Raw genomic sequence first — 24,169 nt, 5'->3', positions numbered from 1 at the left:
TCATAAGCAATTCTCCCCATTACTGGATCCCCTGTAACAGAAGAAGATGAAACACACGGAGGGTTCATGCCACAGGAGAAGACAGAAGTCCTGGACTTTATTCAAGCAGGTGTTTTTTCCCCCTTTCCCAGTGCAGGAACTAGACCACTACCAGTTCAGCAGACATTATCTCATCACTGGTGTTACTACATTCCAGTTAGTGGAGGGGAAAGATACAGTGGAGGGGAAAGATATGTCCCTTGCTGGCATGCTTCACAGGGAAAGGAATGACAGACAGAAATCACAGGCTGCCAAATCAGCTCCTCTTTGTCAGTTCTCCTGTAAGAAGCATAACGTTTCCCAGCTGTGAGCTGACTGCTCTTCGATAGCATAAGGAAACTGCCACCCTCTTCCAGGATGCCCAAGAGCAAATGTTCTCCACACCAGACTATTTAAGTTAACAAAAGAGGCAGCAGGTGAGTCAGGCAGTAGACTGTCAGGCCCCAACACAAGGTTTGGAAAGGAAAGTTTTGGTTCATCATTGGCAAAAAGAGAGCGAGCGCACAGGCCCTCCACTTCACTGAGGCCTCTGTGCCTACGCACTGGTCTTGGCTTTGGTCTGGGAGGAGGAGGACTGCAGGAGCCAGAGGCTGACAACAACCCAGTGCAGGCACCCAGGAGAAGGCATCCTGACACCAGAGGTGAAACAGAGGTGTGTGTGGTGTCAACCTTCCACAGCTCCTGTTAAATGCTGACTTTTGTGAATGGGAGACTGCCGGGCATGCTTGAGCACCTGTTCAGTGTGTGAGCTGGGGCAGAAAAGAGGGTAAAATAAATAAATGAGAACTGAAAACTCAGCCTTGGGGAAAGGAAGAGGAAAGGCCAGAGGGAAATGAGCACAAATAGCATGATGGCATGGAGTCACCCCTTGTCCTGAAGGAGCCTGGAAGCAGCTACCGAACAGGTAAAGGATTTGAAGAGATCGTGATCAAAGCAGAGAACTGTCAGTCCTGGGAAAAAGGTAAATACTGCAAAGAGGAAAGAGAAATCATGTGTGTTTTTGATGCAGGTAACAGTATTAAAGGAGGAGAAACTGAAGTAGCAGTGGGAGTAATACGTGTGATACTCAGATTTTCTCTAAAACCTTTCAGAAAAAATTGAGACAGCTGCAGAGCAGGTGGATTAATGGAGAAAGCTGCAATTTAGTAGGCAGGACAGGGGATTAAGAGTGACAGAGAGAACAGAATAAAGAGTTGACAAGAGGGAGGGAGCTGCCAAGCTTACAAAGATACAGCAACTGCTCTTATTCAGTGCCCTAATGAATCACAGAATCACAGAATGGTTAGGGTTGGAAGGGACCTCTGGAGATCATCTAGTCCAACCCCCCTGCCAGAGCAGGGTCACCTACAGCAGGTTGCAACCTTTTAAAAACACACATTATACCTGTTAAAAACACACATTATACCTGTTGAGCGGAATGGAATACAGCTGCAAGAGCTGCAGGTTTCTATCTGGTTTATTAATTTAGAACATAACTCTTATTTCCTTTTTTTTTTTTTTTTTCCAAAAGTAAATGAGAAAGTTCTCAATATTTAAAAATTTCAATCAAAGGAAAAAAAAAAAACAAACCACCAACCCCAAAGTCATGTCATTGCTTGTAGGAAAAGAATAACCAGTAAGGAATGTCCTGTTTTGAGGAGGATTGAGATGAAAACATGTTATTTTGATTCTTACGTATTGCTTGTTATCAGCGATTAAAAACAAATCAAGTGGAAATCCAGATGGAAGGATATATCTTGACACTTGCAAATCATTCTTAGTCCTCACTCAGTTGTGTTGACTTTTCAGTCTGCAATTTTCTGTTTCAGAAAGTAAAATATATTTTTTAAAGTTCTTCAGATCAAAAATGTGAAACACTCCTCCTTCATTACTGTATCACAGCTACTCTCCCAAACAAAAACTCCATAATCTGGTTTGGTGATATTCAAGAAGACCCACACGTAAAGTTGATGGATGGCTCTAATCTCATTTGGGCCTCATAGTAGTTTTTGGTTTATGCACAAAGGTCACCCACACCTTTTGGGCATACAAGCTGTCCATGAATTTATTCTGGAGGCATTTCCAGCAGGAGTGTTAATTGTACACAGCCCCAGAGAGACCTCGTCTGGAACACTCTGTACAGTTCTCATCAGGCACTTTCAGAAATGTAAAGATCAAATTCCACAAGCACAGAATAGAGCTAATCAAAGAAATGGCAAGTCTGCTTTGCAAGAGGGCACTTGAAGGTCTCCATCTGTTTAGCTTCTCTAAATAGGAGTAATGGGTACCAAAAAGTTACCTAGCTGTAGGTAGGGCTTGATTATTATGGAAGGAGAGATACGACTGTCCATGAAAATTAGGATGGTCTTGATGTCCTAGAATATCATATCCAATCGGGCATTGCTGAATTTTCAAAGACAGCTCAAAAGCCTGGAGGGCATTCAGGTTACTAGAGGTTTGGCTGACAGGGCTCAGGGTCTACTTGGAGATAGCATAGCCAAGGGCAGCCCCCTTTTATGGTAACTGCAGGCTACTGGCACCCAGACACTTGACAGGCAGGACTGAGTCCCAGGAATCTGCTGGGCTTCTAGCAGATTGTCCACGAAATCAACACAGTCCCTCTCAAACGTTCTGTATTGGTCAAGCAGACAAATTCCAGTGAAATGAAATTAAATGGAAAAAAAAAACCTTCCTTCAAAAACTATCCAATAAGCTGCAGTCCTCTTGCTGCCCCCATAACGTGCGAATCACAGTCCTCATGAACTTCTGTGTGCAACAAGTCTCTCCACCTCTTGGAAAAAAAAAAAGCCAAAGACATCTGATTGTAGTTTCCAAGAGGCTGCTATCAACAATACTACACTGGGCATCTATAGTCTTCTCTTCTGCTACCAAAGACTTCAGGGCGGGAATCTGACTATTTATACCTCAACATTTCCAAAGGCCTCAGTCCAGAGCACAGCCCTTGTTTTCACAGGACTAATATGGACACAAGATCCTACCATAGCACTAAAACTCATACCAGTACGAACTCCATCTGGCTTTACAAGAAAACAATCTACACCTCTTGACAGAATCCCTAGCAACTGCAACTCCTGATACACTGGCATCCTTTCACATTCAACCACGATCTTTACAATTTAAGTAATAAAACTTCAGTACCTTTTCAATACTTTGAATACACAGGGAAGATGGGAGCACAATGTCATCCTGACAAGGCTCTGAACCCAAGCGTGGTTCCACTTCCGAGTGTGAATTAACAGGCTGAATAAAAAATTTAGCAAAGAACTATCCATCGTGGAGGAAATGGAGATGGCAAGCCCGACACATCTCCAACTGCATTGGTTTATCAATGATGAATGAAAAAGTTTAATTAGAACAGAAAATAGCATGTCACCACCATCTGGGGCTATCATGTTCCTTTAAAAAAAGGAACCAGCTCAGAAAAGAGAGTCTAGAAAATTTCAGCCAGAATGACCTAGTCTTAATCAAGTTACGAGTGAATACTAAAGTTGCGCAATTATTTTTGTCATCAACAGATGGCTCAATCAGCCCTTCTCCGCAGCATTGTTTTGGCTTGGATTTTTTTGGTTGTTTTTTTTTTTTGTTTTTCTGGTCTCTCTCTTCTCTCACCCCAAATGGTAACAGTATTTTTCATGTGCTTCCACAGAGGACTTCCATGCTGGTTATATGACAATGTAATAGATTGCTCTAACGCTCAGCTATAGCCATTCAGTGCACATATGGGAATATATGCCTTTTAACGAGTATTTGGAGGATGACAATGGACCTTGTACATATGAAGTGAAACATGGCAGAGTTTATATTTCTCTTACTTGAATTGATTGAATATACATTATTTATTTCATAATATTGACAGCGCTCTGGCTACTAGTTCTCCTCTGCTGGGAGTGCTTTTAACATTCCACATAAATGAGCTACTTCAGTGCCCATTTATAAAATAAATCAACCTATCTCAGGCAGGTTTCCTTCTTTTCCTCAATTGTGCAATTTGCTTCTGAAATTACAGCTCAGGCTGCAAATAGGCAATAGTCACTCCTGCACCTGTGACAGTGTCCCTCCAGGCCAGAATATGAGAATTTAATATTGTTTGAACAGGAACTCTCCTCCTCCCAGTGGGATGAACAGCACAAGCTTAAATCAGGTCCAAAATACTGGTTTCTACATGCCCAGAGAAGCCACTTTTAGGTAACTTTACAAGTTCTCATTGGATTGATGGTAATTAAGAAGTTCAGCCTTTTTGCTGGAGATACAAAAACAAATCACTGTCTCACTGTACAGTTAAAAACTCTCTTAAACATGTCTGGAATAGTTTCTCTGTAATATCATGGGGTGTGCGGAACAGATTCATTTCCCATCTGGTAACTGACTTTGTTTGCATTATTTGTTTCTAGTAGCAACTACAACTTACTAGAAACCACACAAGGATACAGACACAGTTCTTATTTAAAAAAATTTAAAATTAATAAGAAAGAAACGAGAAGAGATGAAATGGAGAACAGATAAGTCTTTTAAAGTGTTTAAGTCAATAGTTTGTTACATACTTTTAAGAAACTGTTTACACACAAAATTGGCATTTCTTAAAGTAGCATCAGTATTTAAGTTGTCTGATTCAAATGCAGCAAACTTCAGCAGGTACTCTCCTTAAATCAACTCAGCTCCTGGCTTACATAGCAAACCTATACAACTGTGTGCAAAGCACACTTTTGACTCACTCTTAACAACTAGATATACGGACCATCATCTGTTTTCTCTTCCCTTTGACTTTACTGAATTGCTTGTCTCTCACAGATCACAGAAAAGAGGGGGTGCTTTTCAGGAGGAGTTTGAATGAAGGGAGGGAGACTTGCAAATCAGTTCAGAAAGGGTGTTCCACAATTGAGGAATGCCCCAGAAACAGCTGTGGTACTTTATCAGCATTAGCTTGGGATAGTTGCATTACATGTAAGTGGGGAAGCTCCAAACACAACATATAAATTATAATGATGAAGCCTGGTGTGTGTATATGTACACGTATACTTTTTTCCCCACCCACTCCACAAATTATGTACTCTTCATGACATAGCATCTACCACACTCTTTTCCATACAAAACCCTCTGGAATTACAGTGACACCCCAACTGCTTCAGTGGCAATAAATACCTTTTTGTTTAACTGTTAATTTTTTGAGCAGCTTGTTGTCAGACAGTGTCAGCACATTTCCTTGGGATCAAAACTCCACAATGCATGGTGCTACACTAAACCAAAAGGATATCAGTCCGTAGAATCTCATTTAAGACAAATATGGTTGAAAAAAAAAATATCAGAAAAATCTTCACAAACAAGTGATACAATTTGTTGTGATTCTTCTCATAGTGAAATTCACAGTGTTCTGCTTTGTTCCCCTTCCTGCTGCACTGCTGACTTCAATCTGCTACTGGTTATGTTTTTTTTTCTACTAAGAAGAACCCTGAAAACACTGCCTGGTGAATTGCTTTCTTTTTACAAAGGCTATCTCTGTCAAAGTGTAAAGCTGCAATTTGCTGTAGCTGAGTTGTTTTACTAACATAAACAAGACAAACTCTAGATGGATGTTGTGTATTTTACCAGATATTTTTCTGGCGCAGCTTAAAAAATTAAGCCATTTTGAACACAGAAGCCTTTTTACAGGGAAGATGTCCTCAGAATGAGAAGCCTTGATCAGTTTGACAGTGCTTCCATTTCTGCTGCAGTCAAGAAGAAGATCATAGTTGACACAACTAAGCTGGCCTTACCCTGCACAGCTTATCTTCCAGAACCAGCACAGCCAGGTTAGCTGCCCAGTTTCCTGGCGAGATCTGGCAGGCTGCACTGAGCTCTGTATTGCATTTGTTCACTTAAACAAAATTCTGGTACCTCCGCATGTCCCATCTTGACTCCAGTGTATTCCAAGAACAATGAGAATTTATCACCTATGGCTGAGACTTAACTGACTGATCTCTGGGAATTAAATTGTCATGGAAACATAATAAAAAATGGAAGAAGAGATCTCTGTCAAAAGAAGGTTATTTGCTGTAAGGATGGCTGCCTGAAGAAAGACTGTCAGCCACATCAGGTCTCTGTAAACGTCATTTTTGTGCAGAAAGAAAACAAAACCCAAGGTGATGTGCAGTCATCTAGAATCAGGGAAAGTGGGTGCCAACATCTTCATGAAATACGTAGTGAGAAGACTCCCAGAACCACGGATACACACTGGTTTCTCTGCGGGTGTTTTCCAGAGTTTCTCACCTCTACATAAAGATGGAAATCTGGGATTTTTGAACTGCTGCTTCTTAAAGGGTTCCTACATCTCTAGATTACATTCAAAAGAAAGTGTAAGAACTGTATTTGACCTCTGCAACATCACTAGGGAACACTGGACTGCAATCCAGCCATAAGCTCCTAGGGAAAAAATCAGCAACATTGTACAAATCCCATGGTTGTTTTACACAAACCTGCAATAGGTCACAACGGGAGACCCGGTCTCCCTTTCTTGCTAAATCCAGCTCAGCAGCATCTCTCAGTGTGTTCAGGGTGTGTTCCCTGCATTCCCTTTGTCTCAGAAGCTCATTAGCAAAAATCTGCTATTTCCAGTTAAATGTCTTGAAAATGCATATCCAGTAATAATATTTTTATGTGATTATTGTACATTTTAATGATTTGCACTGAAAATGGTAACATTGCCTTTTGACACAAACCAGAAACATATCAAACTACTTTTTTTTCTCTTTAATAGGGCGCTTCCCTGCTTTCAAGGCTTCTGCTGGAAACTCTGCAAATGCTTTAAATAATTTGTCACCTTTGTAATTTATTTCTTCCTTAGTCGGACCAAGACACTCATTAGTCTTTAAGTCCTAAAGAAGCTTTGAAGATGTATTAGTTTTGTGGCACTGTTAGATTTCTTGTGATGCTGCTTGCTAAAACTTATTTCCATTTCATTGAGAACAAATTGGACAGGACTTCAATCATAACTGAGCGGAAATGGAGTTGTAATATCCATACTGTGCATAAAATTAGAGCCAAAACCATATTTTTGCCACCTTAATATCCTTTAGCTAACAGCAGAGCGCATGAGTGTGAAATGAGCAGTGTTGCATATTATTCTCTATTAGGCTACACTGTTTTAATGTTAAAATACGAAATAAAAATCCCCAGAGTCTTCTCCCCTAACTACCTTGTTATCATGATAAATTATATGCTTCATAAAATGTCAGACTTTGAAAAACTAAGGGAATCAATTAACAATGTGAACTGAATGAAAAGCTCAGGAACTTAAGTGAGGACGAGGACTGGTATTTCTTTAAATCAAAGGTACTGAAAATGAAACACAAACTGCATTTCACACATGGGGATGCTTGTCAGAAAGGAGATTCAGCGTTGTATTGAACGGCCCCTGAAACAGAAGCTGGCTAGTGAGAAGGAGGTCACAATGAAAGTACTGACGAATGAAAGTACTGATCTACAAGAAAAGCAGGATCTTGGAGGTCTGGAAGTGCAGAGGTTATGGAGCAACTGCCACAACTTACAGGTAGATTTTGCAAAGGAAGTGAAACCAAAGAAGAGCAAGCTCAAACAGAAGAGCAAGCTCAAACAGAAAAAGAACAAGCCAAAAGGTAGTAAATGAAGACTTAGCCTCAGTTTTATGGCAGTGCAGAGCATGGGGACAATAGCAGGATGGACATTAGGAGCACGTACAGACATGGATGCCAGTGCAGCCAATGATCTCTGTCCCTGAACAGTGAATGAACCAGCCCCAGAAATGGCCAGACTCCCATAACTGAGTTAAAATAAAAGGATCCCTACTTAGAATCAAGTGATCCAGTAATACGAGAAGTAAATGCAATGCCATTTAAAGAGGAGGGAAACAATACGTGTTAATATGGAATCATTAGTATGCACACTGTTAAAAAAGATTTTGATGGAAAGAATTATCAAAACTGTGGAGGTAAATGAGGAAAATGGAACAGGCTCCCAAGGATTGCTCATGACAGGCTAAACTGATATCTTTGCTTGGCAAGATAGGTAATTTTTTAGACAGCAAGGATAGAACACTCTAACTGCGTTGCAGTAAAACATTCAGAATGGTTCACCCAGAACAGGACTGGAATAGAGAGTTAAACAGGCAACCAGGCAGAAAAGCAGTATCAATGGTTGTGCTGGTAGAAGAACCATTGGGATGGAAGAAGGTAAACAATAGTTCCACAGAAGCAGTCCCGGAACCAAACTTCATTTAATATTTTCATTTTATCTCTTGGCACAAAAATAGAAGATGAGCTAATAATACAAAGGGACTTATCTCACCTAAATCTTGTTGTCTAAAAATCAGGCTTTTACTGGAAAATAGTTGCTCCTTTCATAGTCAATGTAGAAACAGGCACCTCGGAGGGAAACTCTGTCTAGAGATGTCTAAGATAGTTCCTTCTTTCCACTGCCTGTAGAGGAAGTCTAGATGATTTTATTAAACAAACAGCCTAACTTTCAGATAGCTAAACCATGCTATTCAGTGGTTGGCATAACAGATACACCTCATAGAGAAAATATTTAAATCCTGCAGCTCATGAGGATTAATTTTCTGCAATCCATGTGTATACATGGGAGGGATTTTGGGTTTATCTTGACCAGACTTGGTGTTCAGCTGTACCTAATGAATAGGCTCCCTAAATTAACACACACTAGTCTTCTGCTGTCCAGTGGAGGCTGCTTACTTTCAAAGGGCAATACCAGTCCAAAGGTTTGTGGGCTGAGGTTCAGAGGCAAATCTCCAAGGGACAAAAAGCATCTGCCTCTAGTTTGCCTTTACAATGAACTTACAGACTGCAATACTAAGCATCAGCTGATGAAATAATAAAATACTTTAGCCTTTAGCAGCCCCTGGGCAAGATTCTTACTGCCGAGATATACATCTAGAGATGGGATTAGGGAATTAGAACATAAATCCCTTTTCTTACTTTGTAGTTCTCAGCAATTCTTCATCTCTGAGCTTTACATTCTCAGAACTTAATGACAGGGTGCTGCATAAGGAATTACTAATGCAACTTAGATGAAGCACACCATGAACTCCAACCATAGGTTCCTTTGTATAGCATGCCAGAAACATATTCTTACATGTTATCATCAAAACAAATAAAGTATGCTGTTTTGAACTAGAAGATCTTTAATGGTTATTTTGTAAATAATAATCTCTCTTTATGTATGGTTCTGTTCTGCAGCATAGCATTTGATGGTGTCTATTACCACAATCTACCATGTAATTGTTGCTCACACAGAGGACTTCAGCTAAAATTTCAAGTTGCATGGTCCAGAGTAGAAGACACTGAATGTGAAATACCAAACAAAAAAACCCTGTGCATACTATCAGCTTCTTTCCCTTCCCATTGTTTGCTCCCCGTTCCACAACATCACTCATTAATCTAACACAGAAATCAGGAGTTAGGTCCTCAGCAGTGTTAAAGCTACAACAATGCTTTCTCCATACTCACTTTTGGCACATGTGGATTAAATTCTACTGCTCTGTGAATAGCTTCTACTGCATTCATCTCTGCAGTACTCAGCCCTCTCCTTGAGGCAGCCTCTGGAGAAAATCTACAAAAGCAAAGAAACAAACACATTAGGTCAGAAATGCTAGTAAGAAAAAGCCAGAAAACAAATCTAGAACATGGGCCCATGTAACCAAACTGAGTCAATTTCCTATGCTCCCCGAACTTCCATAGCAAGCGGAAACTCTGAGTGATCTATTACATCAAGGCCAATGAAAATCCCAGCAGAAGTGGAAAGCATGTTTGCATCTAATCATGGCAGAAAGTCAGTTCAAAGAGCCCTTTCTCTGTCACTAATCTAAATTTGCTCTAGGTACCTTGCCAAGGGGCATATTCAAGCTGAAGTTGCAGAAAAAAGAAAAGAAAAAAAAAAAAACAACAATGCCAAATTATTGTTGGAGGGTTTCTGTTAAAAACAGGTTTGGGGAGGTTTTCGGGAGGCTCCCAACCCAATGCCCCTGGGTCAGGTTGGGATAGAAGCACGATGCAGCAGCAGTAGCGGGTGGTCTACTGGCCGCAGCACCATTGAGGGTAGCATGCCCAAACTGTGGGCAAAATCATCTGCCCCAGTGAATGAAAAACCAGACCATGCAATCTCTTTCTCACCTCACACCCCACGGCTAACTCCAGAGCTGTACTTGGCAGGCAGACACCACAGGGAAAGCTGTGACAACCTTAGCCCTGCCCTCCCAAGCTGGAGTCGCTGTGTAGGGAGGAAAGATGTTGCAGTAGGTACTGGCGATCTACAGGATAAAAAGAATGAAAGAAAATTACTTAGATCTTGATGTGTACATACACTTTAAAAGCAAAAACTGTCAGGATGTCAGTCAAGAAAATGGCTTTCCACTCTACTTGCTTTCCAACTTTAGGGAGGCATTTGACCCTCAGGTGCACAGACACAACTCTGCCTGGGATTTGTGTGAAGGCATCTGAGAGCAGAATCGGGATTTCTGAGCTCCACCTCACAAGGAGCTGAGCACCCTTTCAGAGTGGGCCAGTGCTCTCAAGTCCACAGGCATCAAGTAGATGTGCTCAGCACCTTGGAAGGTTGAGACCCAAGAGAAAACCATAACAGGAATGAGCAGATATTTGTGTCTCTAAAACTATGTACGTCATCTACCTCTCAGAATCCCTGACATAGTAATGCTAAATCCACCTGCCGCTATTTAAGTAGATGAGCAGTCTTCTGACAGCACTTGTAAAATGACATTGCTACCAGTGCATCCATATTTACTTATTACCTTTTTGTGGTCAGGTTTATACAGTTGAAGAGGTTCAGCCACACAACACCTTTTAGTTGCATCTTCGTTATACTATCTAGGAAGCCAAAGCTCACCAAGACAGTATACATAAAACTGAAAAAAAAATTGAATTTATGCTATTTCTCTTCTTTTCTTCTTCTGTAATATTTGAAGTCCAATGTTTGATCACTGCAAATTTTTCTGATATATATATATAAAGTCATTTTATCAATTTACTGCAGGATGGAATTCTCCTGCTAACAAAGCAGATTGTTAGGGTGTGGGCTCAGCTAAGAGAAATCTTGAGTTAAATCAGGAATTTTGCTGGACAGTGGTTCTTATGCACTTACTTGTCAGAGACAGCTCTGGCTTTGAGCAATGCAGCTGTGTAACATATTGTTGCTGATTTTGGTAAGCTTATATCTGTTGAAAAGAAAGAAAAAAGTAAACTTCTGAAAATTTAAAAGTCGGTAGAAAGAAAAGTGTTTGATTGATACTTCAGAGTATGCACGGCACATGCAAAATTATTATGTGAATTCAGAATACCTTCTGATTTTGGGACCTGTACTTCCATGTCACATGGATTTTTAAATTTCCACCCAATATACAGGCTTTAAAAACCTGTGTTAATGACCACTGGGACTGCTATTTAAGCAGCAACTGGGTTCATTAGAGAACTAATTCAAAAAGTGACATGATACAGACATAATGAAAGAATTTATTACTTCATACATAAATGTATATGTAACCTGGAATACATGATTTTTTCCATAGTTAACAAAACATTTAAGTAATAGCTGAGGGCTATCTTATTCACTCCTCTTGTTTTCACTCAGAAGCAGTTGTCTAATATGAGTATGTGGCAGCCATACAAGTTAAGACAGCTATTTAAGTAATAATGGATTTGACTTGCAAGCAAACAACCATTAGATTTATTGCAGTTAAAGATCAACAGTAAAATAAGGTGTTTTGCCTCTTAAGGAAATCTTAGACCAAAATATTCACCAGTCTCTGGCCATTTTATGCTGTTCCAGAGACACACAGGAGCCATAAACCTGACTTAACTCATTAGTTCAACTTAACTTATACCTGGTTTCTACCAGTATATTGGCACAACGCATCCAAAAGGAAGAGAGAAATGATGCTTAACAGACTTGAGTTATAGATTTGTTCCCAATGTAACAGAGAGGAATTGACTTCTACACTAGTCATCTACCCAGCAGACACATATGATACACTGACTGAAATATTCCAGCATTAAAAAGTTAAAGATTACAGCTAAATGAAATAATAATAATAAAAAAAGAACAATCACCCCCACTAAAGGCTGGATTCTGCAAACACTTTTGCACACTGCAATATTATAGCTTCTTACAGTAAATAGCAAATGCACAGCATGGTAAACACAAGGCACTGGAGGAGGCCCACTGTAAAAGTGAAGAGCAGCTAATCTGACTATTGTTCTAAGAAAATATCTATCCTGCAGTTTGTCATTAAAGTTGATTAGAAAGACAAAACTACCATAGAGCTTGGTAAATTTAGGGTTAAGAAAAATTTGTGATTTACTGAACCCCAGTGCCTTGCAAGACAGGGCTCTAAAAAGGAGTTAAAGAGGACAAGCAAGTCATATCTCAGCAGTCACCATCCTTCACTTATTAACAACCAAGCAACCAAGCAGAACATTTGTTCTGTTAGACAGAAAACATTGCCAGAATGACTGAGGCACTTTGAAAATGCTACCTGTTAAACCCTCTCTATTGTCTTTTTATGCACTTGCACTTCAAGTATGAGATGTAAAGATCTTGTTGGAGGCTCCCCTATAATATATTCTAACTATAATTTCACTGGAGTATGTAATTGTAGTGACTAAAGTAATTAAAATCAACAGCATGCAAAGCAGTCTGGGTGATAGATATGTTAATTACTCCACTAATAGAAGCTAGCTACAGACACAGATGTGAGCACATCTTCAATAACAGGAGGAGAAAATATTTATAAGCACCTTCAATAATCCTGCTTATACCAGGTTTTCCTTAACATCAGGAGTTTAAAGTTATTTCCAGTAAACAGAATCACAGAATGGTAGGGGTTGGAGGGGACCTTCGGAAAGTTGTCATCCCTGGAGGTATTTAAAAGATGGGTAGACATGGTGCTTAGGGACATGCTTTAGGGGTGGTTTTGGCAGTGTTAGGTTGATGGTTGGACCTGAAGATCTTAAAGGTCCCTTCCAGCCTAGATAATTCTATGGTTCTATCATCTAGTCCTTTTCCAGAACACACTGGTCTCTGTCTTTTAGTATAAACGTTTTTCATCAAATCGTAACTGGAGTGAAAGGTAGAGGAATGGAAAAGAAAAAAAAAACAAACCACAAACAAACAAAGAAAACCAATGACATGCTGTCATTTATAAGGTTTTCAGCTGGTCAATAGAATACCTTATTTTCCCCTTACCTGTAAGTGTTTCTCTGGGACACCAAGCCACCATTACCTCACGGGAAATATTTTCCCCTGCATGAGTTTAAGCCTAGTAACATTGGTTCAGGATCTGACCTTTACAAAATTTTGCATGAATGACGCAGAACAAGAGGTCTACCTAGAAGTCCCTGGAAATGCATCTTCCCAGGCAAAAGGTGAACCCCACATACGAAAAAAGGACCAAGAAGAGAACGTTTGCCTGGACTTCTTTGAATAGTGCAGCACCATTTCACTTTTCTATCTGTTTGAAGGAGCTGAAAAGTAGGAGGAATCAAGAGGGTCTGTAGTATATAACTGATGTAGCAGACTAAAAACAGTTGTTATGCTGATGAAAGCTGCTGGCTCGATTTCATCAAAGCAAGCAGGTATGCCAGCAAAAGCCAGAATGACAGCAAGAAAATGGCAATTCAGCCCTTAATACACAATCCATGAAGTTAAACAATGAGACCACTCAACACACAAAAAACCTCTAACCACATGTATAAAGGCTAGTTTCTGCATCAGATCACTGATACTTGAATGTTCAGTGGAAGTTGAATGGACCAAGTCGTGAGAATTATTACAATTCTTGGCTAAGAAATTAAGGTACCATACAGTAGGAACGGGTTAAATATATTAAAAGAAAACACCATATCACAATACAGTATCTTCTAGTAGGCAGTAAGTGTTCCTGAGCTCAAAATATCTGTGCACATCGATTTCAGGATGATCCACAATGAACTGCTGGCATTCGTAAGGAAGGGAAATGTGGCACGGTGAGGTAAGGCTCAGGTACACCACCCGAGTTATTCCTGCAGAAGAAATGGCATTTCTCAAGGAATGTTGTGTTCAAAGCTGACCACTCATGGTCAAGAGCAACAAAATCAAACAGAAAGACTGGATTGTTTTTGTAATGAAATCCAAATGAAATGAAGTCTGAGAGAAGATACAACTGTTCCCTATGCAGACCCACGAGAAACACCAGGAAAAGAGAAGGGCTGCTAAGGTACAGGATAATGTTGGCACAAGAATAAACAGTTCAGAATTACATTTAGGCTGGAGATAAAATAAGATTTCTGAGAAGTGGATTTTTGAGGCAAATTTCCAGGTAGAATAGTGGGGGAAACAAAACAGCTAATTCTAGGATGGAGCTTGCTCAGCTCATGGAAGGGGTAATATCTTGTAGTGAATGCAACAGTAGGGGACCAGACTCCTCCAGGAGGCCTCTTCTAGTAGTATGCTCCTAAGTATGCTCCTGCAATTATTTGAGGATAATACCTACAGTCCCTTGGCAATGGAATAAATACATCTAAAACTTCGCATTTATGTTGCTGTGGAGATAGCTCTCAGTAGGTCCATGCCTGCTTCCCTCCAAAAGTGTTTTGCTTTTTGTTTGCTCCATAGTAGATTGTAAGTATTTGGTTCTGCTATACCCTCATCTGATCACTACAATACTTCAAAATCCTCATATAATTTAGGCTTCATCTCCAAAACTGAACCCTTGTATTTAGAGAAAAGCGTAAGACAATCGTGTCTGCTTACAACTTGAATTTAGCAAGGGAATCAAGTATAAACTAGCCCTAGGAGATACATCCTCTGTCAGGAACCAAAGTGAAGTTTCTCATAAATGACTGTGTCCAGCTCTGTGAGCCATCTGGCAAAATAACTTCACATACACTGTTTCCCACCCTCCTGTGATTACTTGTGGAGCTCCCACAATGTGCTGAAAGATGTGACTGCTATTCTGTTGTCAAAACCATCAGGGCATTTTTGCCTAATAAGAACTGATGTGTCAATCTACAAAAGGCTCTCCTTCTTCCTTATTGCTTGTATCTTTAAACAGAATACAAAATAGTCTAGACTTCATTTATGAGCATTTTCTTTCAATTAGCCCCAGTCAGCTATGGGGAGGGCTGGGAAAGTGAATTCTACTGATTTGCTTCGTAATTTGCTTCGTAAGCGGTTGCTTGTGAGAGTGACCTAATGGAAAGATGCTCCGGATAGAAATTTGCAACAATAACATCAGTACTTCTCTGATTCAAGCATATGCCATATATCATCTAAACAGGTCATGGGTTCTATTGTTTTTATAAAATAGCAACTAAACCAAGAAATGACAAATCTGGATATGGACTGGTACAACATCCCCTATCCAAGTCATCAGAAGGCCCTAAATGTGAAGAGACAGGCATGCTGCAATTGATTTAGTCATTAATAAATGTAAAATCTAAGTCACTAATCAGAAATTATTCCCTATTTTGACCCCAAAGCATATGTTATTCCCAAGTCAACGATACAGATTCCCATGGGCTTAATTTCAGGCAGTTGAATAGTTTTATCAACACTAATAGGACTTAAATATTTGCTGAAATAAGCTGTAGAACTGGGGCCATAATTTGCACAGTAAGATCCTTCCGGTCAAACTGCCACTTCTTCTTCATATAGCACTGGAGAGTGACTACCTTAAACTATGGGAACCATTCACATATTTCTAAATATGTAACAAAGTATACAACAAACTGGAATAAGTGATGCAAAGAGGTAAAACAAAAAAACGGTGGAATACAGGACACGTATTGAACTATGGCTTGGGGGTGAACCTTAGCTCTGATTTTCTCTCCCTCAGCCTGTCTGTAGACTCTAGTGTTTAAGTGATAGGCCAACACTTGTCCTGTCAAAGAACTCCCCCAGTTCTCTGTACCTGCAGGTTAGATTGTCAGCTCTTGCACAGGTTGTAGGAAAAAATGCTTATGGGAAAGATTGAAAGTGCTCTAGCAGATAAATAAGTGCATGCTGGATCAGTGATGACAGAAGAGAGATGCAGTCATGTATAAAGATACAAACATTAAAGAAGAAAGTGAATTAAGCTCATACAAATGGTTAAAAGCAAGAGTAATTGGATGGAATTCAATAAAGGAAAGTATGAACTGAACATCAGGGGAAAACCACTTTGTCAAAAAGATCTAATATCCTCTAGTATTATCTCCCATGAGAATAGTCATTGCATTTTTCAACAAAACGTGGTAGAAAACATGCTGAAAGGAGCAAAACTATGAACACAATGATCTAACGCTTACTTTGTGCTTGCAAAACAAAGCAGTTCCGATTCTCTGTATTTTTGACATTCTTTTTCAGTGATGGGAGACACCCCGATCAAATACAAACACACAGCCACTGTGTACGTTAAGGCCTGGATTTTGGTCCCCTGATAGAATGGGAAAAACATTCCAGCATGAACAAAAAGTGTTTATTTTGCCATGACCACAACTAAAACTTAAACTGTTCTGTTATGGAAAGATTTTGAGGATCACTGCTAGTTGTAAACACTTCATACGCAACTCTTGCTGAGATGCCTATCTCAGTGACCAGGCAGGTGTCAGCCCCTTTGATTTGACCAAGATCAATCCTAAATGCACATAGAGAGGAAGGAATTTCTCCTATAGGACATTAGAAAGAGCAAGATTAGTATAATTAGTTTAGACTTTTTGTGCTTTTGCACAAGCAGGACAAACAAAAAAACCCACAGAATCATATGGCAAAAAAATGAGACCAGATGGCATGAACAGACACAGGATTCATGCAGAGACCTAGCTGAAGTGACAAATGATTTGACATGGAGGAAAGAAACTAGTTCTTAGAAGCAGAAGCTGAAAAAGATGTAATGGGAAAAAAGAGAAACTATTCTCTTGATACTGCTGTTACACAAACTGGAGGTCTTACCCAATTTCCATCTCTCAGAGAAGGTAGACTAGGCTTTGGTATGACCTTAACCAAAAGGAACTTTCTCTTAAGGTCTCTCTTTCAAAGGAACAAAAGGATTATAAAATAGTATGCATGAGGTAATGGTTGCTTCCATACTGCCACTTGCTACATCTTTAACTCAGAAGAAAACCACTTCTTGCACTACCCACTTAGCTCCACCAGGTAAAACATCTCAAAAATAGCAAACATAACCATGGCAAGTAATGACACTGATGAAGTGGAGCTGTGATCTCAAATACATACATTTACGCGAAACCTCTGGAGACCATAGCTAATATAACTGAAGATTCCATGCAATTGTTACATCAATCTGCAACTCTCTACAAAAGGAATGCCTTCAAGTTCAATGTACATAGAATTTACCCATTTCATAAGTCTGTAAGGACAAGAAGAAATTGGACAGAGGGGGACTGGAGAAAAGAGAGTTGCCCTGAATAGGCTACATTTTAGAGAACTAATTGACTGTTTGGATTTCACTAAGCTGAAAGTATTCCAAGACAAAGATGACTGTTTCTAAAGTATTTCTTCAAAGGCCTGCATTTTGATTTGACACTAATTTAAAGTAGGATTCTTTAAAGTCAGCCATTACCAAATAAAAAAGTGTCATAGACTAGAGCAGAATGAGACCTTCTGTATTTAAAACCCACTTTCCTTCTATGTATCCTCTGGTCTAAAGTATCTTCTCAAGTGAAATCTGAATTTGGGACTCTGTCTACGTGGTGACACAGTCTTTCTTCTTTACAAGGGGGTAAGTGAAAGGGGAATCTCTATAAGGTGCTCCTCCTGCAAACCAGAAAGTTTATAGTCTCACCGGAAAACACTGTCATTTAAAAAAAGGAAAGCAAGGACAGGTTTAGGGAGGAACCACTGCATCACTATGACTAAATACATAGGCATCCATTCTTTTTAAATCTGACTTCCAGTTGCCAGAAAGGTCTGAGTTTTCACACAGTGCCAGGTTACCAGATAATAACAATCAAAGCAACTGACTGCCCAGGGAAGTTAATAAATCATTTGCTCTAAGCATCAAAACAAGCAGAACTACTACACTGGAAAACAATCTGCTTAAAAATCAAGGAAAGAGGAGCAGAGAAACTTTATCTACTATGAATACCAGAAGCTTATTCCACCAAGAACAGTCTCTTTAGTAGCCATAACTATTTATGTTGTAAATAACAAGGATATGTGTTAAATCAGAGCCAAAAATCTTTTCAGAATTCAACAGTATTTACGTCATCTGCACTTTATTGACAGACACTGAACTCTGAAACCATAATGATGTAGCTCAGCAACAGTGCATGCTGTCCCACTAATGAGGCCCTTTTTCCATGAATAATGAGTATGGACACCGGCTCTGTTGCCAGGTACATAATATAAACACAATTTAACACATGCCTTTTGGTAAAGCAGTGTGTCTGCTTGCAGAGACTGAGGTTTTGCATAATGTGATCCAACTTTTTAGCCCAGGGTGGGGGCAGGCTGCTCAAGGAAATAATTTGTTCATATGTTATCAAAATACAATAAATCAGGTTTGGTGTTAGTCAAAAAAAGGCAGTGGAGTGGGACCAACAGAAACTGCAGATAGGAAAGTATAAATGAGTTCATTGTTTTATATTCCAATAAATCTTACAACACATGAAGCTGATGAGTTCTAAAATGAGCTGAGAGTCCCTGAGATGGGCCTTCTGAGACTCATGAACTGTAAGGGTTATACTGATTAAGCCTGTGTTTGCTGAGTCCTTGTGCATACCTAGTGTACACACACACCTTCATTTATATATGGCAAAGCATGAGTTCAAACTGCATGGGTTCAAACAGAAGAAGTAAGAAGAGTTTTATTTTGAAAAGCCTCATTTGTTACATTTACAATCTCAGTTTTGACTCTATCAAATGCTTTTGAGAAAACAAAATGCACCTTCAAGTTTTATCAACTGCCATGACACGAAGTGCCACCATGATATTGTTTAACACCAGGCATCAGTGCTATAGTATGCAAAAGCAGAGCTAGCACAGTTTAGTCTGAGATTTGGGAGGGCACGGCTTAATTCCCTGTTCTGTCACAGTTCTGCTATCACCCCGGGCTATTATCTCATAACTACATTAAAGATCAGAAGGAGCCGATGTCCTGTGGAGCCTGGGCCATAAAAATGGGCCTTTCTATTTACTTGTTTCTTACAGTGCCAAAATAAAGTCCATGGGGATCCACACCTGTGGCACAGAAATTATTGAAATACAAGGAGCTACAAGAAAGACTATGATGTTACCACTTTAACTGCAGATTTCTTCAACCAGACTGAGCACAATCAAGATCTCTCCAAGAGTCATTACTGCTACTGGATGGCACTACTCAAGGGCCTGGGTGACATGAGTTGACTCCAGAAAGAGCTGCCATTGCAGACTGGACTGGTAGCGGTGATTATCACTAATGTTGCCTGTAATCAGCTGATTACCTATCTTTTGCTAAATAACCTCAGCTCCGCCAGTCTACTGCAGAGTTCTGAAATTTGGCAGTATGGTCATGTTAGGATCAAGCCAATGGTCTATTGCTAGCCTCATTCAAATTTATCTTAATTTCCTAACTTATAAGATGTTAGAAGAAAGCAGTTAGCACGTATTCAGTGGAAGCTTCTGCCTTTTTTTTTTTTTTTTTTGGTTATAGTCTCCAAAGCTTCTTTGCTTATCAAGTACACACATCTCAATACTTTAATAAACTTATGCATCATCCCCTTGCATCATCCCCATGTGATGACATGGGACCAAGTATTGGGGCGGACAGCAAGAAGCCTCTGTTTGCGTGGGCTCTTACTGTTCTGCTTTTTGGCATCCAGGCAATGCAGCAGACAATGTCAAATGAAGACGAGGCAGATGCCACAGAGAAAAGGGTAGATGGAAAAGATGTCTGGTAAGATAGGAGTTGGAAAGTGGGTGAGGAGATGTACCATGACCATGACTACCTTGAAGAGAAGATTGGGATGAGTAGTTAGGAGAGGCAGAAGGATGGAATTGGGCAGTACTGACTGAATCAGGAGCCTCTGGTAGGAACTGGGGGAAATAAAGGCTGAAACTGACCATGCAAAAGAAAAGTAGAGGACAATTCAGTAGACAAATGGGATGAAAGATCAACTAAGGGCAGGCCAGAAAAGATGCTAAGTCCTTCAAAGAATGCAAGAGTGGCCACAGGACTGTGGATATAGGCTCCAGAGCCCATATAGGTAGCCATTTATACAACTCTACCTCAAATGACATCCATCTACCTTTTCACAAACTCTGGACGTTACAAGCCTTAAAATCCGTGTTCAAAAAACACCATAAAAGCTGTAAGAGCTAATAACAAAGAATATTTAAAGGCTACCAGATCAATCTAGAGAAAGAGTTAAGAAATATCAAAATTAAGGCTGTTTCACTTAATTCAGATGTTTGATTCATGTGCATTATGATCTCATTTTTAGTTATGATTACATAATATTCCCTTCATAAACTCCCCCGCCATACTCAAATGCACAGAATGAGACTTTTCTCAGAATGAAGGAGGACTGTGTAGTAACACAACATGAAACTAATGGCTGTAGGATTCCTGATTCACTTGTTGCAGAACTTGGAATGTGGATAGTGAGTGTCATGGTTTCAGCTAGGATAAAGCTGACTTTCTTACTAGCAGCTGTTTGTAGCGGCTAGTAGCTAGCTGGTTACTAGCTGCTATGTTTTGGGTTTGGGATGAAAATAGTGTTGGTAAAACACTGATGTTTTGGGTTGTTGCTAAGCAGTCAAGGCCTTTTCTACTGCTCATACTGCCCTGCCAGCGAGTAGGCTGTGAGTCCACAAAAAGTCAGGAGGAGGCACAGTTGGGACAGCAGACCCCAACTGATCAAAGAAATATTGTATGCCATATGATGCACAGTATATAAAGCTGGAGGAAGAAGAAGGAAGGGAGGGACAGTCAGAGTTCTGGCACTTGTCTTCCCAAGTAACCGTTAAACATGATGGAGCCCTGCTTTCCTGGAGATGGCTGCCAATGGGAAGTAATGAATGAATTCTTCGTTTTGCTTTGCTTGTGCATGTGGCTTTTCCTTTACTTATTAAACTGCCTTTATCTCAACCCATGAGTTTTCTCACTTTTACTCTTCTGATTCTCTCCCCCATCCCGCCGAGGGGAGAGTGAGCGAGTGGCTGTGTGGTCCTAGTTGCTGGCTGGGCTCAAACCATGACAGTGAGTAAGCCAGGGACTGCAGAAAGAGGATGAAGTGTGGCACTGTGAAGGTTCATGAATGCTGCTCAAGAGAACTGGGTTGCATTCTTGTTTCTGTCACAAAGTTTCTACACAATACAAGGAAAACCCATTTAACTTAATCTAAACAAAGTATGCCAGTTGGCGCTTCTTACTCTGTCCTTTCTCTGTTTGATACCCTGGTGTCTTTAGTTCAAATTCAAAGGGCTAGAGCTCAAGTCAGCAAGAGCTGTGATTTGAACATAAAAAGTGATGTAATGCTGCATAAACTAATGCTTACTGAAAAATACTGAAAATTAATGTGAAAACTTCACCTAGTTTGAGCTTTACAAGTTTTTCTAAGACATGAAGGCTGCTCTCACTAGACTGCTGTGAAGTTAAATCAATTAATGTTTGTAAAGCAACTGTATGCTACTAAGTCAATATTCATAGAAAAGTCCACAAGGGAACTGATAATACTTTCTTCAGACAAGGTTTGAATATCATGCAATAAAAAGTCTGCAGAATCTAAACGGTCATTCCTCAAACACCAACAGAACGCAAAGAAAGCACTGAAGAACTGCTAGGAAGTGAGTTCCATTACCTTGTACAATGAATTAAGCATGGGTTGGCAGAAAAAATGCACAATGTTTAATCTTTGGATTAACGACTGTGTAAGGGGATCTATGAAGCTCATGCTAATCACCTCAACTACTGTGTTTCCTAAATTTTAAGAATTTGACTTAGAGACATTGCTTCTGTGTGTACCACATAGAGAAAATATGAATATACATGAACTTACCATCATACTTTGCTAAGACTGCCTGGACATCTGCATACGCCTGCAGTTCCAACAAAGCCTCTAGCAGGTTTTCATGGATGTTGAACATGCTGAGCAGAGGAAACTCCTTCATCAACTAAAATCAATAACATATGAAAGGGTTAGATTATTAACATGGAAAAGGGTTTCCTGTTCAAAATGCATTGAAATAACCAACACCAAGTCAAAACCCCTCTGTCCCCCTTGTTCTTGTCTCTTTCCCAGACTTCACTACTATTATCTCAGAAATTTCTGAGCTCTTAATGGACACTGCGTTAGGTTTCTTGACAAGACATGCTTTGCATAGGATGTAATTAGGCAAACCCAAGAACACAGCTGCCTGAATACATAACTCTCCTTCAATTAACAGGCTTCTTCAAAGTGAAGAAGAGTTATCTTATTGTACTGAAAAAGAATCTTCAGCAACATAGCTCCTGTATATCAGTAGTAAGCAATCCAGCATCTCTCTAACATATTAGTAGAAAAAACAGAAAATACATTGAAAAAAAACAGAATAAAATCAAATATGAGAAGCTTAAGAACCTTACGTACATGCAACTGTATTATCAAGTATGTGATATTAGGATTTGTAATTGTGAATATAATTGTGGCATATATATAAAGAAAGAAAAGGCATCAACAATAGGAAACGTAAAGTTTATAAAAATCTAACACTATAACTAAAGAATCCATCTTGTACGACAAATGGAATGAAATGTGTAGTTAAAATAATCTAATTTTACATATAAGCGCCTTTACTCTATGAACTAACCATTTAAGAGATACCAGGGAGTTGTTCTTAGATATCCAGTTTCAGTGTTTGCATTTAAGAGATACCAGGGAGTTGTTCTCTATCCAGTTTCAGTGTCTTCATAGATTCAAATGACTGAAGCTGATATTCTATTGCACCTCCTTGTTGAAGCTATCCATGTTTTTTACCGCAGAATTGATTAAATAATATTTTTTATTGTCAAAGTGATTCTATAAAGAACTGAGACATTAAAAGATCCTTGCTTCCTTGTGTCCTCTATATGGTGGTTATAGCTTAACTGCCTGCATGATGTATATTCAGCACAAAAAGGTCCCACAGTTGAACTAGGATAGCTGATATTACTGCTGTTCTTAAGGAAGTTGCAGGGGAACACTATCATTTACAATCTTTCTGAGATGGTTTATGAGAACAGAAATATTACATAACAAGCCAAGTAAAGAAAATTATTGAATGTCAGCCTTGGTCAGTTTGAAAATATTAAGCTGGACCTGAAAATTCTGTGACATAATAAACCTACCTTTGAAGATACAAATAGAGACACTGGTAAGAACCAGCAAATCTTAATCTCCCAAACAGGTAACATAAAAATAAGCCAGGATTGAAACAAGAGGGGTGGAGATTCACCAAGAATTTCAGAAAGTGAGAAACAGGTAATGCACCAGAGCTTCTTCACTATGTTGAAGAAGAGACCTTAACAGGTAAACAGAGATGCAAAGTGCAGAGAACTTCTTCCTTGTGTTAATGGTCTGGCATAAGCTAATGTAAGAACTATTCTGACCTTAAGGGATAAGTCTATCTAAATTTGGTTATCTGGATAGTACTGACTTTGCTGCAGTTTAAGGATTATTAAAATACCAAAGGAAAGGACGGTAGTGTTTTGTTTAACTGATCATATATACATATTTGATGTTAGTGGCATGGGGATGGCCGTAAAACTCCTAGTTTCAATGGTAGGAGCTAAACCTGTGAAAAAGAACACAAACAAAACTGCACAGTTTGCAGGCTTTTCTCCTTCTCCAGTTTTTCAAAAAATGGACCACAGGCCTTTGTGCTCTTCTAGATAAGTGGAAGGATTTGACAATAAAATACAAAGTTTAAGTCATTGTTCATGGAGAAAAATAACTTCAGGTGAAAATTCACATAGTTGGATTCATCAGTTAAAGATCCAGCATAAAGCCTGCTTCTCTTCATTCTTTTCCTTACTCACTATGGCATTTTTAACAGAGGAAGCTACTATTTGGAAGGAAGAAGCATGACAGAATCTGGCCCTAAGTAAATAGTGATTTAAAGTTCAGAATGAACATATTGCAAAGAAACCCCTCCAAGGGATTAAGAAAGATTATCTCTG

At 39.5% G+C, this 24,169-nt stretch overlaps 1 protein-coding gene across 1 annotated transcript in view; it reads right to left on the bottom strand.

Moving 5' to 3' along the window:
- Window positions 1-24,169, bottom strand: part of ST7 (suppression of tumorigenicity 7) — a 153,769-nt gene that overhangs the window by 14,637 nt on the left and 114,963 nt on the right. The window contains exons 7-9 of the mRNA XM_009887083.1: window positions 22,032-22,146; window positions 11,161-11,233; window positions 9,513-9,615 (exon numbers count right to left, since the gene is read on the bottom strand). Of these exons, the coding sequence (XP_009885385.1) occupies window positions 9,513-9,615; window positions 11,161-11,233; window positions 22,032-22,146 (291 nt within the window). The remainder of the gene's footprint in view (window positions 1-9,512; window positions 9,616-11,160; window positions 11,234-22,031; window positions 22,147-24,169) is intronic.

Source organism: Charadrius vociferus, unplaced genomic scaffold, assembly GCF_000708025.1.
Source record: "Charadrius vociferus isolate BGI_N301 unplaced genomic scaffold, ASM70802v2 scaffold906, whole genome shotgun sequence".
Classification (NCBI taxonomy): domain Eukaryota; kingdom Metazoa; phylum Chordata; class Aves; order Charadriiformes; family Charadriidae; genus Charadrius; species Charadrius vociferus.
The sequence above is the reverse complement of the archived record's forward strand: the minus strand, read 5'-3'. Positions and strand labels throughout refer to the sequence as shown.